Here is a 16,423-nt window from a genome sequence, read left to right on the forward strand (position 1 = left end):
TTTATTCTGCCGAACTTTCCGCCTACCCTTTTGCCTGCAAAATTCCAAACAAAACGCCATTGAACAATACCTTGACTTCTGAATGACAAACAACGCGGCCAACCATCCGTATTTTCTGTTCATGTCCAAACCTTGACAAATTTCTTATCGAACTCCAGGCGCACCATCTCGAAAACCCTGTATACATTGGCTAAAGAGCCATCCGCAGCCCAGGTCCGTCGTTCAGGCTCACCTGCGTCTTCAGACTGCTCCTCCAACAATTCGCCCCATTCACCGGTTGGAATCTCTTCTGCACCAAATTCCTCGAGATTATCGCCTGCGTCACACACATCCAGCATGGCCTCCGCATCGTCTGAATCCGCGTGATTTATGAAGTTAGCAAGGCTAGTGGTGATAGTGGCGAGAATGAGTGAGAAGTCCTTCAAACGAAACCACACGTCACCGCGCCTGATGCCATTGGCACGGACCAGCGCCTCATAGTCGCCGTGTTTGAAGAAGTCGTACAGATACGCGTTCCACGGCACGCCGCCCGTCTCGTGCGGTGAGACGGGGATGTACGGGATGCCTGAATCGTCGAGGAACACGCCATCACGGACAGTACCGCAGAGCTCGCCGATTGTCGCGAAGTCGTCAGTCAAACCGGACAACGACGCGAACGGGGACCGGATCTTGGGTTCGTCGAGCCAGGGCAGTGCGTCCGCCACGGAACACGGGTGGAAGGAAGGATTTACTTCGAGTTTAGTCAGAGGTAGGCGATTGTCGGGGACCTCGGCTAGGTGCTGAGACACGTATGTCGCGACGTAATTCTTGAAAATGCGCAGCGTCTCGGCGTTGTGCTTCTCCAGCATGCGAGCAGCGGACTCGGGAAGATCAGGTAGCAGGACAACGGATGCCGATGGGCGGACAATGTCTCTAAGCCAAGCTTGGTTCTCATACTTGTCACATGGAAGCCGACAAAACAGATGTGCCAGGACTAGAACGATTTCCTCCATGACGTCCTTCTGGCGGGATGCGCTTTTGCTCATGTCAGAACAAAGTTGGTGGAAATAACCTTCCTTTAATAGGCAATGCAGTGCGAAGACGGCATTCTCGGTGAAGTAGAGATGACCAATGAGACCGGAGAAGTTCAGAGGCACTCCCTTCTCGGAAATGAGTTGTTGTCGGCGCAAGTAGTCAATGGAGAATCTCAGATGATGATAGATGGACATCTGCGCTTTGGGGCCACCCAGGTACAGACGAGTTTGGGTGAGAAGGGAGTGGACGGCGTTAGTCGCGTACTTGCAGTTCTCTGTGCCATGGAGGAGCTGGAATAATCGCAGTATCAATGTCACCGACGTTGGGAACTGGCCACGTAAGTCTGGCAGTTTCGCTGACATAACTTCTAGGGCGCGATGAGGGGCCAGACCATGAAATACGACGTTACCAAGCACGTCGAATCCACGACGACCAGCCCGACCGGATCCCTGGTGGTAATTCAGAGCTGTTAGGAAGACAGAGTCTCCAGTGAACACCACTGTCTTGCAAGGCATATTGATACCCAACGCTAAGGTACCGGTCCCAATGACCACCGTCAGATATCCTTTTCGGAAAAGCATTTCGACGCTACAACATTGTCAGCATTTTCTGACGGCAAATTACGTGGAGACAAACAGCACTTACATTTGTCGATAGCGACGATTCATGCCAGCATGATGAACACCCACCCCTCTCTTCAAAGCACTAATGAGGCGAGTGCTAATTTTGAGCCACTGCAAGTCGCGTAGACTCTTCTCTAGTTCATCCCTAGAGATTTTGGTATGATCGGCAAGCGTAAACTCGGCGATAGGTGCATCGGGGTCAAAACTGGTCCAGTGACTTGGCTCGTAATCGATTTCCTCTCGTAAAAGCCCATGTTTGGTTGCACCATTACCAGCTTCGTCTGTTCCCTTTGAAGCCGCTTTTGATTGCTTTGTTTTATTCTGTATTGCCTTGCTTTTTTCTTGCACTCTTTTCCATTTCTGAAAATCGGCCATCTTCTTTACCCACACAGGGCCACTCCTGTATTCATCCTCTGCTGAGTGAAGCTTTATGAGAATTGCCTCAAGGATATTCTCGCATCTGACTCGATCGTAGTTGAAGATTATTGCTGGTAGAGCATCACAGGATCGCAGGTCCTGAATGAGGAAGAACACGGAATTGAGCTGGTTCGATGAATCGTTTGTAGTGTTTTGGCCGGGTGACTGTTCATCTTCAGACGTAGGTACTGTCGAGATTTGCTTGTATCTGTCACCAAGCAATTCCAGACGAACTTTATCGAAAGGTGAATCGGGCTCATTCATCCATGATTCGAGCTGATCTCTGAGGGCTCTGTCCCATTTGACGACGTCTGACTTCTTCAGGACTCGGGGCAAGAACCTGGTGGGATCCAAGGACGGATCAACGAAGAATTTGTCGGTCTGATGCTTATTCATGCAATTCCAAAGAGCGAGGCAATCTCGAGGCTCGAGACTGAGGTCGTTCAAAGTGTCTGCATTCCTGTTCATGGCTAGTTAGTCGCGTACTTGCATGGGGCCATCGCATCCTACCTTCCACTCATGGCCCCAATAGGGTGTATGAATGTAAAGTTATCTGATTTGCCATAGGAAGAATCGAGTCCCGGGAGCGGAAGATTGTCAACAGGCTGGAAACCAGAAAACTCGGAATCAGAGCCATGGTAGATGAACTTCCGCAAGTCAGAATACCGAGATGAATGGGTTATCATCTCAAGCTCAAAGCCCTTGGCTTGCTGGGTGCCTTCCAACCATTCCTTGAACTCCAAAGGGTTTCCCACAGTAGCAGATAGGGCAATCACAGGACACGGCGCAAGAAGCAAGAGCTGCTCCCAGACAATGCCGTCTTCAGACTGGCCGATGCAATGAACTTCGTCAAAGATGATCCTCTTCACTCTTCTTGCCCATGACTTTGGCGTCTTCGCGTTTGAGGCCGACAGCAACATCACCTGCAGAATATGCGGGACCGTCACGAGTATCTGGCATCCTTGGGGGTTGTTGATGCGGTAATCACGCGTATGTATTGCCCATACCCCTCGACCGTCATGGCGGTATGACTTGGAAAACCGAGCCTGTACCTCTGCTGCAATCTGATTCACCAAAGCCTTGGTGGGAGCAACGTACACGATGACATCATCATCGTTAGTTTGAAGCACCCTCTTCATGGCGTAGAACGATATAAACGTCTTCCCAGCGGATGTGGGTGCTACGACAAACAAGCTCTTGTTTTGGTCGATAGCATCAAGAACTCGCTTCTGCCAGGCGTCCGGCTGAAAAGGAACTCGGGGATCAGGGCTCGAATCGAAGCTTCGATCCATGAAAGGCCCACAGAAGTTCAACTGGAATTGCCGGGCCCTTTTGGGGTCTGGTAATCTCACTTCCTTGGAACTAAATGGGAAAGGCAGTCCACGTTTGGACAGGGAGCTATCGAGGTTGCTCATGGGGGTTTGGAGTGCCTGAGAGAGGCCAGCAACCTGCTCTGCTACAGCGGCAGTAACCGGGAGTCGCTGTAACTCGCCCAATCTAGACCAAAGCATGCCCAAAATATTTGAGCCTATAACGTTAGCAGTGTTACCAAATCTTACAGGCTAGAGCCCAGGGCAGCTTACGATGGAGACTTGGTATCCCTTTTGATCCTTGCATTTCAACCAGCAAACTGCACAAGAACAGCAAGACCTCCGAACCAACCAGGTTCAACTGCTCTGGCGAAAGACCAGAGAGAAACTTCCCAACGGCGAGGTACCTCTTGGCCAGGGACCCCTCTTTCTGGAATTCTATGCACCTGGTTTTCCAGAAGCTATTGACATTCTGGTTCTTGAGGTGGATTTTTTCCTTTTTCAAGGCTGCCGCTGCCTCGAGTGCTCTGTCCTTACCACTCTTGGGCTTTTGTTTGGCCTTACCACCTGCGTTCAGCGCCTCTTTGGCGACAGATGATGTAGTTTTCGACACGACAATGATTTCGGGATTAATGCTTTTCCCAGAAGCGCCAGTTAGACTGGCCGAATAGGCGATTACGTTGGCCATGTGCCTCTGATTTCGTTTTAGAGTCCATCTATCTGGTGCCTTCGGGATATGCTTCGGGTCAATCGGCTTGGTGTGGTTGTGCCAATGAGTCAGGTCCGAAAATACCCTGGCAGGTTGTTCGATCTCATCCCTCGTGACAAGGACTACATTGCTCAGATGCTGGTCTAGTACCGGATGGCTGAAAGGTAATACATGGCCTAGTTGATCACCAGAAGTAGCAACATCTGGTGCGGAGGATGTAATTAGCCGGCGTGAACAGAGACTGGACTGAAGAGCAGCTGAGACACTGGCTTGACGATGAGCTCGCGGTTGACCGTGTATGTACAAAGACACATCAACCCCACTGAGCCTGTAGAGAACTCGAGCCAAGAGCTGGACCTCCTGGTAGATCTGGGAAGACAAGTCGAGGGTGTAAGAACACTGAAGGGCATGCGCAAACACACGTCCGTCAAAGAAATCGAAAGCATCCCACTTAGTGGACGGCCATTTGTTGGTATCCCAATTTTCGAGCGTAATACAGGCAGTCTGGTAGAATTTCGTCATTATGTCGTGGTGTTGAGTGCCGAGGTCGAGCTTGAGTTCTGGCAGCGCCCTTCTCGAGATCTCGCGATATCGCAATATGGTTAGCTGGATCAGGAGGACAGCTGCGTGCTCCATAGCGACGCCCGTGACTTCGGGCAACGACGATAGGATGTTCCCTAGAGAATAGATAGAGATGGTTTCTCGCGTACTTAGTTCCCTTCCAGTGTTGATCTCGGGCACTGCTGCAACGATGTCACTTTCCATAGATATTTCCTGACGTTTAAGGGCTTGCTCGTCCCCGAGAGGCTTCAAGTCCCGATGAGGGTTTACAACAGACGTAAAGACCTGAGTTTGGAGAGACGAATTAGAACATATGGATCTTGACTTTAAGTCCTTGGAAACGTACCTTGGAGCTGCGGATCTCGATATCGTCGAGAAATGCGACACGATATCCCAGGCTAGCCATTCGATAGCCAAGGCTTTGATGGAGATGCATCCGACAGCCGACAGAAGAAACGCTACGGCCGGCTCCAGCGACTCGTCCATTTGAACACATAACGAATTGCAGAGGGTTGTCCTTCCGGTGCGCCTCGAATTTGTCACACTTGGTCGACATGAACTGGAAGCTGAGGGGGCCCTGTTCGAGTGAAAAGTGCTTGATTAAGATAGCGCGCGTCAGGAGGTACTTGCTAGCGACCTCATCCGACCCCATAGGAGGAACGCAGAGGTCTCGGTAGCTGTCAAACCATAGGATATGGAAATTGCACCCACGCTCCTTCATTCTTGATAGAGTAAGCTCTACGGCGTGAACCGCATGCAGGACTTGGAAGCCAACTGGCTCACGAGAGTCAGTAGACTGGGGAAACTGGTGATATCCCATGACATGGGCAATAGACGCACCTTGGAAATCCACCTGCTCTTGTAAAATGCAGTGGACCAGAAGGGCCTCCCCAACGATGGCAAAGAGCTCTTTGCCGACAAAATCACCTACTATGTCAACCTTGAGTGGGCTGAGAGAGTCGAACCAGGCTGCGACAAGATCATCATCACCACTAGCCCTAGAGTCCAACGGTACCGCCATCTCGGCCGCATCCATTCTTCCAGGTAGGTTGTTGCGCAGGCACCAGAAAGGGGGCTTTGAAGACGAGAACGGCTTTTCTCTTGATATACGTTTTGGTGTGGTGGTGGGTTGGGAGTAGCTGCAAACGACTCTTGCGCGCAATCACTTCGCGAATTTCCTGTCAATCTGCCAACCATAAGGCCAGGGGCGCCTGGACTTCGTTGCCATTTTATTGCTTTGCTTACCACTGTACCTGCCCGTCGGCTCACGAGAAATGCATTTATCAACCGCCGTTACTCAACATATGCCTTATGTTGGATTGTCTGGCCGTAAGTCAATTGATTTGTTGACATCGAACACTGAAATGCGACGGTTGGTGCAACACTCCCAGCTTCAGGAAGCAGTATGGCCGTAGCCAGTAGAACTTGATAGTCATGGCTTGATACTCGTCGGTGCATTTTCCGACCTGCAGGCTGCAGCTCTTGAGCTGTGTAACACATGTATGGGAATTCTGCGTTCCACAACATGCGTTAGCCGGCGGGCTGCCACCAGCCAACTGAATGAGCCATGCGAGTCACATTTTCACACCGACACACCCATCACTTCCCATGGCCGCTGTCCATCACGCCGCATGTAGACAGCGAGTAGACGAGCTTCCCCAAAACCAATTCTTATCCAATCAATGCCTCTCAAAATTGCGATACCGAACGGGGCATTTTGGTACATAGCGAGATGACGTGTCGCAATTGCTTGGAAATTGACTGTGCCATGAATGAGGTGTAACCTCAGATGAGACCGGGCGTTTCCTTCACGTGCTGTTCAGGCCGACCTACCCAACCCCGCTGCCCATGTATGCACATCCATTCCCACTCTCTGGGCCTGCCAGTCCATAGCCTCGTCCATCGGTTGCAACGCCGCACCTGGCTAGGTCCCAGCAGCTGGCTAAGGGGTGACGATGATAGGGTGGTGAAGAGACCTTGTCGCCGCATAAATGCTGTGCAACTGATTGGAAGCCATCAAGCATCCGACAGAGTTGAAGACTACAGCGGATGGATTCCCCTGAAACATGAAATGCAGTCTGGGTGCGTATGTACATCGAGTTCATGTAATGCATGCTCCAGATATAAAGCTGAAGCTATTCCTTAGTGGGGCACCTTCAAGATACTGGGAGGTATCTAACACTACCGCAAGGTAGAGAAGCTCTATATTCCACACTGGTGTGCTGATTCGTATCATAAAACGGTCATTGAGCTTTTCAGTACCTAATAGATGTTCCAGGGAAGAGAGTAGACTCCCTGGAGCTTAGGAACTCGTCGCATGTCTCCATCTACTGCCACATGTACCCTCCTGGAGCCCCAACAGCCAGCCCGGCCGTACCATTTTCGTACCCGCTCAGGTATCAGTACCATGTCTCAGAAATTGCAAGCCAGATCTCCTCGTTCAATCGGAAGTGAGGTTCTATATACCGTTTTATGAGACCCGCAGGTTGGTCAGCGTCAAACCATGTATGTGAGAGGATAGCGTACGGCGGGTCTCATAAAATGGTATATAGAACCTCACTTCCGATTGAACCAGAAGGTCTGGCTTGCAACTCTGCAGGTTGGTCAGCGCCAAGCCATGCATGCGAGAGGATAGCGTACGGCGGGATGGTGTCGACCAGATCCTTGGCCAGGCGGGAGTTGCCACCGGATTGGCGTTGCAGAGGACGCACAACGAGGTTTGAAGCCCAAACCAAGCATGGGAGCTGCGAGAGTGAGTGCTTTGTGGTGGGAGAAGCGCAGCCCATCGAGCAGGGATGCCGCTGCATATGGTAGGATCACTGCCAGCAGGGGACGGGCAGCGCTCCGCCGCATAGTGCGCGCTTACTGGTGCGCAGCCTCTACTCTGACTCCCAATGCAGAGCAATTCATAGCCAACAGAGTGAGGTGCGCAACAGCCGTATGCGACTGGTTCCTAGGTACTGAAAAACGGCGAACGCGGATGTGCAGCTCCGCTATCACAGCCCCTCCATCGGGTCCACAGCCAGATGATCCTGCACACATTTCATGGCTTTTGGACGTGTCGAAGGATTACGGCGCGACTGGAGGACAGCGATGCAAACACCTGCATAGTGATTCGTAAGGGTCTATCGTGAGGCACCGCGAGGTACAAAGTTGCGAAGCATGTTCTTGTACGGTTTGTTTGCACGAAATCAGAATGGTACTGTAGGAAATGCGCTGTAAACGCGTTGGAGTCGCGCAACTCGATCGTCTGTATTAATAAAAGCGAGTCATAGCGTAAGGTCAGATATAACAGCCACATTTGAAGTAACAAAAAGATTAAGCACATTATGGTGTAGTATGCACCTAAGTGCATGGCCATGGCTCCCAGATTTTGGCCCGCGAATGGAGAGCGTCGTAAAGCGGTGTTTTAAGAACATGTCCAGCGAGTGCAGGCCTCGGTCTAGTTTTACTACTGATCAACAATCAGTCGTCCATTTCCACCAAAATTTGCCTGTTCACCATCAACGCCACCTAACTTCGACTGACCAAAGGCACTCAGGATGAAGACCTCCGCATTTCTTCCAGTTCCACCCTTTCAGGTTCCTGCTGCAGCCGCTCCCCTCTTCTCGGCTGTCTCTACAGGTCTTGACGCCGTAATGGCCAAGCCTGCCACGGCGGTAGCATGCGGCACCGCGGGTATCTGCCTCCTTGTCGCTACTGCGCCAGCTATTGTCGCTGCTCCTGGTTTAGTGGCGCTTGGATTTGGGAGTAATGGCGTTGTTCTCGGTGTGCTTTCTGATTAAATTTCCTTCGGATACCGCCCCAAGCATTTCGTATCCAGTCTAACACTAGCCTCTTCACAGGATCCGCCGCTGCAAGCGTTCAAAGCGGTATTGGTAGCGTGGTGGCACCAGGCCTTTTCGCTACATTCCAAAGCGCCGGCGCAGGTGGTTACGGAGTAGCAAGCGTGTACGGCGCTGTCCAGATTGCAAGCGGCGCAGTTGCTTCTTCCACGATGGGCATCCTTGCGTGGACTAAGGCTAAGCTTTGAGGATACGCAACACACAGCAGCCAATTTAGGGACGTGGACCTAACAACCTTCAGCTAGGTTGTAGGAAACTACGATCTGTAGCAACGCTCACTCTTATTCAATAAGTAGTCTATTCAAGTTTGTCTACACGCGTGGACATACTGGGTTCATTCTTTAGCATTGATACGGATTGCTGTCTCCAACTCTCGACTTGACTCCGCCCTTGTGCGGAAGTACATACTGGGGGGCTGTAGTTAGCTCTGGTTATCGCCTGAGCCTCTCTTTAATAATGATCCTTATTGAAGAAGGAGAGAAAATCGTTATTTCTATTCCACAGGGACCTGACCCGATGTACAGTATGGCCGGCGCAGTACTCGGCTTCCTAGAACCTGGTATATGTCCTGTGCTGTTGTAATGGAAATAAGCCTGTTAGCGCGTTCAGCGGATATCTGCACTAGACTCAGCCCTACACGCTGAGCGGTATTGCAGTGACAGTGGGCGGGGCTAACGAAATGCTTGTGCATCACGCCCAAGCTCAAATCAGGCTCAGCAACCCCACGAAGAATCCATGTGGGATATTAATGTTCATCTACTGAGGATGCTGTCGTTTTACCACAATGATAATATTTGTTATTGTTAAATCCATACACCTTCCCACGGCGGGTATTCTCACACCAAACGCTCTGGGGAAAAAAAGGATGGAACCCGACAGCCTTACCTGATGTAGCTAGAACTGACATCCCTCGACGTAGCTGAAGACACATAAGCTAATATAGGCGTATGGTAAGTGCTATTGTCGCTTTTCACCATCGCAATCCGTACGATTAGTTATCTTAGATTCCTCTCATACCCTGGTCATAGGTACTAATGCATGTTTTCCGTGTTGTGATGTAGCCTAGTCATGTATTGACACGTCTTCTGAGATCTGTACGTCTAATTACTACGACAAGGTGTAACTTAAAGGGCTGAGGTGCTGGTGCAGTGCAGAAAAACAATTGAAAAAGAAAGCAAACAATATCTATTTCATGTAGGCTAGGTTGAGTGCTTCTCCGAGGCACCAATATTTGTGTCGTTTAATGTCCCAAGGCTAGAATTGTGATAAAATAGGAAGGGTGAAAAGGCTGACACCTTCAACCAAAGCGGGAACGGCCCCGATTATAAGGCGGGCCGTCCCGCAGCTACTGCAAATGTCTTATAGTGTAGACATCGCCCAGGGTTTAGTATTCTTACGGTCTGACACACGAAGTAACCCGCTTATGGCCCACCTCCTCTTCCTTTATTAGATATGCAAGCAAGTCGACTCAACGAGTGCCGAACTCTTGTCTATTTTCAATATATCTTTCCTATACTTGTGAACGACTTGTAGTCATCCAAAATGACTAAGAAAATACCTAATCTCGCAACTGAGATGCGAACTTTCTTCATGTTCCCTCGGCTTCATCAGCGTGTCTCCGACGCCGTTTCCAAAAAAGATCGGCCCAATCTTATTCAACAAGAAAGGGCGCGACAAAGACGCCATCGAGACGTACTCCACACATGTGATGGGCCGATTTGAATGCAAGAAGGAGAGTTGTAACACGAAAGGCTGGAGCAGCAAGATGGTCGCTATTGTGATCCGGAGATTCACGGAGCAGAAATACAATGCTGTTGTCTTCAATCAGCGCTGCAAATCTTGCAACACGCTGGGCACCTTCCGCCTCGATGAAAACTCGTATATTGAACGAGTTTCTTATCGTCTCATAAAGTGGGCGGGGTTACCGCAAGAGCAGATGCCTTTCGAGGAGAAGACTGGCCCCCCACACGAACGTGACTTTTGTGAGGGCTGTAAGAATAGTCGCTGTCAACAAAGCTCCTAGCAGAGAAAACACTGAGTGGGTGGTTCTAGGTGGTCTGGGGGGCCGGATCGAGATCTTTCATAAGGATTATTCTAGGAATTGGAAACGCATGTGGGAGAGGAGTGGATATGGGGACGTGAGGACCAACAATTCAGCACATGTGGAAGAATCAGATCGTTATACTGTGGGGCAAATACGACACTTATTCAATCGGTAGCTTGGGTGGTCAGTGCCCCATTCGAAACCTTGAGCCTATAACTCAACTCATCCCTCAGCACTATGACTTTGGAATTAGAAAGACGTCAGCGATGCTGAGCTGTTTTCATTAACAATGATGCTGTAACCTCTCGACTGAGAACTCGCGCAGTAGAGCAAGAGCGATGGCTGGTCCACTATCCAAATGATTGGACGTATGATTTCGACCGGCAGCGTGATCGATGCCCAACAGGGAGGTAACATCGTCAGAGCCTTCGGTAGAGTGGTGGTGGTAGTCGCTATAGAGAACGCACCTCGCATATCTTGGGGTATCTCATCTAGCGCCTCGCCGGATCTAATGCGTGTGCCTAAAGTCATTGTTTCTTCCTTCGGGGCCTTGCAACCTCGTAATGAAATTTTGAGGACCTTCAATTGCTCATTGCTCGTTGAGTCCTCTGTGAAGCCGACGGGATACCGCAAGCGTTGAAATACGACTTCTGCATATGCTTCGGACCCGCTGGGCAATGTGTGAAAGAGATCGCAACAGCTAAGATCCTCTGCCATACGTCCGAGTTAGCCGCCATCTATATGATCGCTGGGGGAAGGCAGGCCAGCTCTTTGAGGAGCTCCATCCCCGTAGCCTCATCTTTCAGCACCTACTGTGAAGGAATGAATGTCCCTGGAAGACGTTCAGCCTTCTCGAGGTGCATTTGCTCCAGGTCGAGCATCTGGGGACGTAAAGCCGCCTCCTTGCTTCTGCGGGGCCTGTCCTAGAGGCCGATCCTGCAATACCATGCAGGCTGAGATCCCCGTCCTCCAGTCGCGTCGTGGTATTACAACGTGCCTGATGCTAAATACAAGAACGCCAAATGGATCAGCGAGGAAAAGCATACGGAGTCGTTTAGTGTGGACTCGAGGGGCCGCCCATAAGAATGAGATGCACGCCCGCAGAGAGACATGTAGAAATTTATCGCACAACAAAGTTACGAAGTACGAGTTTCGAAGATCTTAATCGCTATCCAGAACGCTAATACGTTCGTAAGAACTTAGGGATTCACCTTTAATCATGTAGTCGAGAAATGGGCGCTTGGTACTACATAACACCTAATGCTTTTTTATTACTTAGCAGAGAAAGACGTCCCGATATTGCAGCTTTCCAGGAAGGACAAGTTAAGAAAAGATAAAGCCTGAAAGGTATTAGAGGGCTACGCTTTATTATCGAGAAAGAAACACCCGACCCATAAACACCTGGCTCATTCGACATCCACCGACTCGTGCGGCTTACTGCGGAACTGGATCGAGGACGCCGAGATCGGGGCTGATTTGGACATTGTGTATTTTGACAGCACCACCAGACGGATTGATCTTCGGCATCTTCATATGTAGTGGGGAGATGAGAGTAACCCTTCAGCTTAACATGGGAGGACTGAGAACGTCGACTTACAACGTTCCAGGAGGCTGGGATCTGAGTGAGCCTTCCCTTGCCGAATGCAACCGTCGCTACCCAGTTCCATACGAATATACAGAGAAACGTGGCCAGAATTAGACACATGACAACAAGAGGGCCGAGAATGGAAAAGACGGTGAACCCATACGATGCCGCTTGGAACGCTTCGTTCGTGGCCAGCGATGTCGCAAGGCCGACTTGCATAACCATGAGTACCACAGCAATGTAGACCGTCGTCGAGGCCAGCCATGCAAAGTTGTCGCGAAGGAAGTCTCCGTAGAGATTCCATGGCAGCATGTACGCTGTACCGGAGGCCAGGTACTGTATATCATTCTAGAGCCACACCAATTAATCCACCAGAATGCAGATGATTTATACACCGCAGCTAGCAGGTGAACGGCAACTATTCAGGGATACAACGTCCAGAGCGGAAGCTCACTATCACACATTTCGTGACAGCCTTGCACCATCCCCCTCCTTGTGCAGTCACGCGCTGAATCACCCAGCGTGCCCGAATCGTACCTACACTAATGGTTCCCCGGTCAGCCGAATGCACCAGAGCTTCGTCCCGTTGAGCAGGAACAAGTGGTTGTATGTAAGGTTTCAAGGGGGTTTATTCAACGGACTTGATCCTGCTACATACGAGTATTCTAAATCTAAGGAAAGAAAGGAAAGGAAGCCCGTTCCGGGCTGGGGTTATGATTGTGTAGAAATAGCTTCGTGGCAGTCAGGGCGTCTTGGCTTGTGCGTATCCATAGTTGGCCCACGGATGCCGAGGCCCTCACCCGGGCCATAGCCCGTGACACCGTAGCTGTTTTGGGCATCATGCCAGTGTTCAAGACTCCCTTTTGATTGTTGATCGTCGAATGAATTTTGTCAGTGATGCACCTGGATGGCATGTTGACATACCTCCTGTTCATTGTGCCCTATCATGGCACGGATTGACTGCCGCCTGCAGTAGGCCGTCACGCTCGAAGTCAATCCAGCAGTCCAGCAGTCCAGCAGTCCAGCAATCCAGCAATCCAGCAATCCAGCAATCCAGCAATCCAGCGTCCAGCATCAAACGGAATCTGGTTACCTTAGCAGGGTATTGGAGACGACGGCTGTCTGTCTGCAGTCGGGTGCTCGACTCACGACCGTGGAGCCAGCAACGGCCTGGGCATGGGCGCACCACGAGCAAATACGCAAGCCGCTTCAAGATTACTGTATCTTGCCCGACCTTTTGGGACGATCCACTTACGCGGCAGGCTCGTCGCCACTCAGAAGCCGATCGGGCATGAATACCGTATTCTTTATTCAACCAGTATGGTTTCGCGAGGTTGACGATTCGAGCACTGGGTTTTCTTCAGTTTGCGTGTGATCTTTGCCATGACAGCAAAGTGTACTCTAGCGTCACTAGGTTGTTTCAAGAAGTCGAAAGGGACAGGGCTGACATAGTGTTAAAGGCCTTGCTGCATCACAGAACGGTGCTCGTACCACCGATCAATGAGAGCCTGCTCAGCAGTTCTAGCAGCACCAACGACGTCATCAGCCGGTTCTGGCTCCAATAACAGCTTGCGAATCTGGCTCATGGATTTTGAAGAACGGTTGCGATCTATTTCCCGGCTCTTGACCAGGACAGAGGTTAGGCCACGTTTAGAAAAGGACAAGCCACTTTGGAAGTTGATCAACGCTCCGTGACCGCTGTGGACACGTCTTATGTGGTCGCTTAAGTTCCAGTTGCGAAAGAATCGTTCTCAGGCACGGCACGGCTACAGCCTTCGTAAGAGCAAGCATGGGGCTTGTCTCCATGGCCGTGCACGGCGTGGGCTTCACGCTCATGTCGAAGGAGACAGCCAGTCGAAGAGAAACGGACGTTCTGGCACGCATCAACCTTACATCGGTATGGCTTGAGGTGTGAGTCGACGAATTTGCTGGAATCTTAGTTAGAAGCGAAACCGAAAAGCAAAAGCTAAAGGGAACTTACTCGTAATTACACATCAACTTTGCCGGCTGGTGGCTGCATGAAGGCTGATGTTCCCAGGGGCAATGGAAAAGTCCATCCGCCCATGGCGCGGCATTCTTGTACAACAAAAGAGACGACGGCATAGCGACCACAATTGTTATTCACTGTTGTCTGGCCTTATGCATCAGAGCGGTACGGCATCAAAGATTCGTGCATCGTTGAATTGAGGTAGCATCCAGATTGCTGGCGGGTTGGAGATCTATCAAGCCTAAGTCTGGAGGCTCTGATGCGCCGGAAGTGCAGGTTCTACAGAAACCATAGAGGATACTCATCAAAGTTGCCTGTGACAACTGCCGCACAAAGAAGAGAAATGTAGGCGAGCCACGTTCCGCACGGGAAAGGGGTGGTGCAATACGGAAGTGAATGAGTCGCGGCCGCGTCCTTTGTCGCGTCACGTCGGCGTCCGTCGTGTGCCTCGGCTTGGCGTCGGCTTGGTGTCGTGCTGGCCCTTCGTGTTGTGATCGAAAGCGTGGCTATGGAGTCGACAGCACTTACTCGTGTCCCGATGCGCGCTGGGCAAGGTACGACGCAGCGGCGAGGTGTTATCCAAGTCCACGGACAGAGGCAAGTGCTGGCATTGCCTGTCGGTGCACTGTCCGCTGCATCAGGCCCTGCGGTGGGGGTCATGGGAATGGCCTCGGGCGCACGGATCACCATATCGACCACCTAAGTGGGGCCGTGACACTTATCTCTACTACTATCTGTTATGACTTCCAATATCCAGAGCATTGTCCACCTTTAGCGCTACACTTCTCAATCGTTCCAATATGGCTCTTGAAGCAGACCAGAACAGTTCCTCTCGAAACTCATCGCAAGAAATTGGCAAACCCAACTTCACACCGGCCACCTCGACGATCGAGAGCAATCTTGCCGACCTCTACCCCCCAACTATTGCTGGTGGCGATGCTTGGGACGGACACTGTTTCCCTGCTGTCCCATGGCCGGGAAATGTCTATCTAATAATCGAGAAAGCGAGCGGCCGACCCATTGTCCGCGACAGCAACGGCCGAGTCGTGCTTGGGGACACGGAGGAAACGTCAAGGATGCCAGCCAAGTCCCAGTGGCTGTGCGTTGAGGGTAATAACCATATTGGCTTTCAGAATCCCGAGACCGGTTGCTACATAAGTCATGATGGCGATTATATGCATGCTGCGGCACCGCATTTCCAAGACTGGGAATATGTCATCGCAAGACCTCATCCAAAGGGCGGATATCAACTACTAGGCCAGTACGACCTGGAAAAGCTGAAGTTGTATGTGGTTGACAAGGATGGTATGGGCTTGGTTCGACGGATGCATGGGATTACCCTCTTCGAGTTCAAGAAGCTTTGAGGCTGCATTCGCCAACGAGGATGCCGAGATCTGGGACGGGGGTGGGAACATATGAATTGATCATGAGTCTGTAATATGTCCCGTAATGCACGTGCTCTTTCCTCAGCTGCGCCCTTTGTGCCACGGTACACAAAAGAGATATGCCCAAAATACCTTCGCATCCCAGGGCATTATGTGACACTGCGTCTTTTGGCGTTTCCCGAGCTTCCTTGCGAGTTTACGTGCGAAGCTGCGTGCGGGGGAATGAGTAGAGCGATTTTGTTTGCTTGTTACCCCGAGATCTGCAAAGTTAACTCAGCAGAAATAAACAGGGCGACTGTGAAGCGACAAATCTGACAGCTAATCGCGTTGATCGTAGCTCACCGGAGTACAGTCACCGGTGTGGCTTCACTTGATGAGGAATGAGCCGGCGGAGCTTGCACGAAAATGGACGACTGTACTATAATAGCACTTTTCGGCAAGTTTGAGACGAGCCAACCTGTTTTCAACGCTGGTCCCAGTCGTTTTGAATAAAAGCTCAGTAGCTGTGTCGCAAATGGCGCTGGCGCCGTATATACGGGGTTGCGTGGATACCGGAGAGCATATGTAGGATTCCCAACTGTCTGCTCCCCTTGCATTGTCCGGTGTAGCGGCTGATTCGCTGGTGACACAGAACTATCCAGCAATATTCCTTCTTTCCGCTGCACCAGCTGAAGTCGAAGAACGTCGGGCGACGCCCAAGAACTGCTGGACAAGGTGAAGTAGCTGCTGGAAAATTTCAACGCCGTCGAGTCCGAGCTGGCCTACCACAACGACAAGTTTATTCCCGCCCTCGTACGGCAGAGCTCTCCTACTCACCCACGCCCACACATCACAAGTTTGACGACTTTGTAGGCCTTCCGCGCCATCGCAACGATGTGCATGTCTAACCACAGGACTGAACAGCACACAGAAGATCGAGCAGCTGTAAGTCACCGTGTGTTCA

At 51.0% G+C, this 16,423-nt stretch overlaps 5 protein-coding genes across 5 annotated transcripts; 1 reads left to right on the plus strand and 4 right to left on the minus strand.

The window, feature by feature from the left end:
- Positions 1–119: 119 nt before the first annotated feature.
- Positions 120–5,670, minus strand: PG986_015183 (DEAD/DEAH box helicase; the record flags this gene model as incomplete). Its single annotated transcript, XM_066851405.1, has 5 exons — positions 120–1,602; positions 1,660–2,514; positions 2,565–3,582; positions 3,638–4,919; positions 4,981–5,670. The coding sequence occupies 5 exons, from the start codon at positions 5,668–5,670 to the stop codon at positions 120–122; spliced, it is 5,328 nt and encodes a 1,775-aa protein (XP_066692494.1).
- A 2,506-nt stretch (positions 5,671–8,176) lies between these two features.
- Positions 8,177–8,667, plus strand: PG986_015184 (uncharacterized protein; the record flags this gene model as incomplete). The annotated part of the gene is made up of 2 exons (XM_066851406.1): positions 8,177–8,402; positions 8,480–8,667. The coding sequence occupies 2 exons, from the start codon at positions 8,177–8,179 to the stop codon at positions 8,665–8,667; spliced, it is 414 nt and encodes a 137-aa protein (XP_066692495.1).
- Positions 8,668–11,957: 3,290 nt separating this feature from the next.
- PG986_015185 (uncharacterized protein) lies at positions 11,958–12,420 on the minus strand (the record flags this gene model as incomplete). Its single annotated transcript, XM_066851407.1, has 2 exons — positions 11,958–12,050; positions 12,121–12,420. The coding sequence occupies 2 exons, from the start codon at positions 12,418–12,420 to the stop codon at positions 11,958–11,960; spliced, it is 393 nt and encodes a 130-aa protein (XP_066692496.1).
- Positions 12,421–13,831: 1,411 nt separating this feature from the next.
- On the minus strand, positions 13,832–14,211 carry PG986_015186 (uncharacterized protein; the record flags this gene model as incomplete). The annotated part of the gene is made up of 2 exons (XM_066851408.1): positions 13,832–14,036; positions 14,090–14,211. 2 exons carry the CDS (start codon positions 14,209–14,211, stop codon positions 13,832–13,834), a joined length of 327 nt encoding a protein of 108 aa, XP_066692497.1.
- A 163-nt stretch (positions 14,212–14,374) lies between these two features.
- Positions 14,375–14,785, minus strand: PG986_015187 (uncharacterized protein; the record flags this gene model as incomplete). The annotated part of the gene is made up of 1 exon (XM_066851409.1): positions 14,375–14,785. The coding sequence occupies one exon, from the start codon at positions 14,783–14,785 to the stop codon at positions 14,375–14,377; it is 411 nt and encodes a 136-aa protein (XP_066692498.1).
- Between the last annotated feature and the right edge of the window lie 1,638 nt (positions 14,786–16,423).

The sequence above is a fragment of the Apiospora aurea genome, assembly GCF_038362705.1.
Source record: "Apiospora aurea strain CBS 24483 chromosome Unknown utg000011l_segment0_segment0, whole genome shotgun sequence".
In the NCBI taxonomy this organism is placed as follows: Eukaryota; Fungi; Ascomycota; class Sordariomycetes; order Amphisphaeriales; family Apiosporaceae; genus Apiospora; species Apiospora aurea.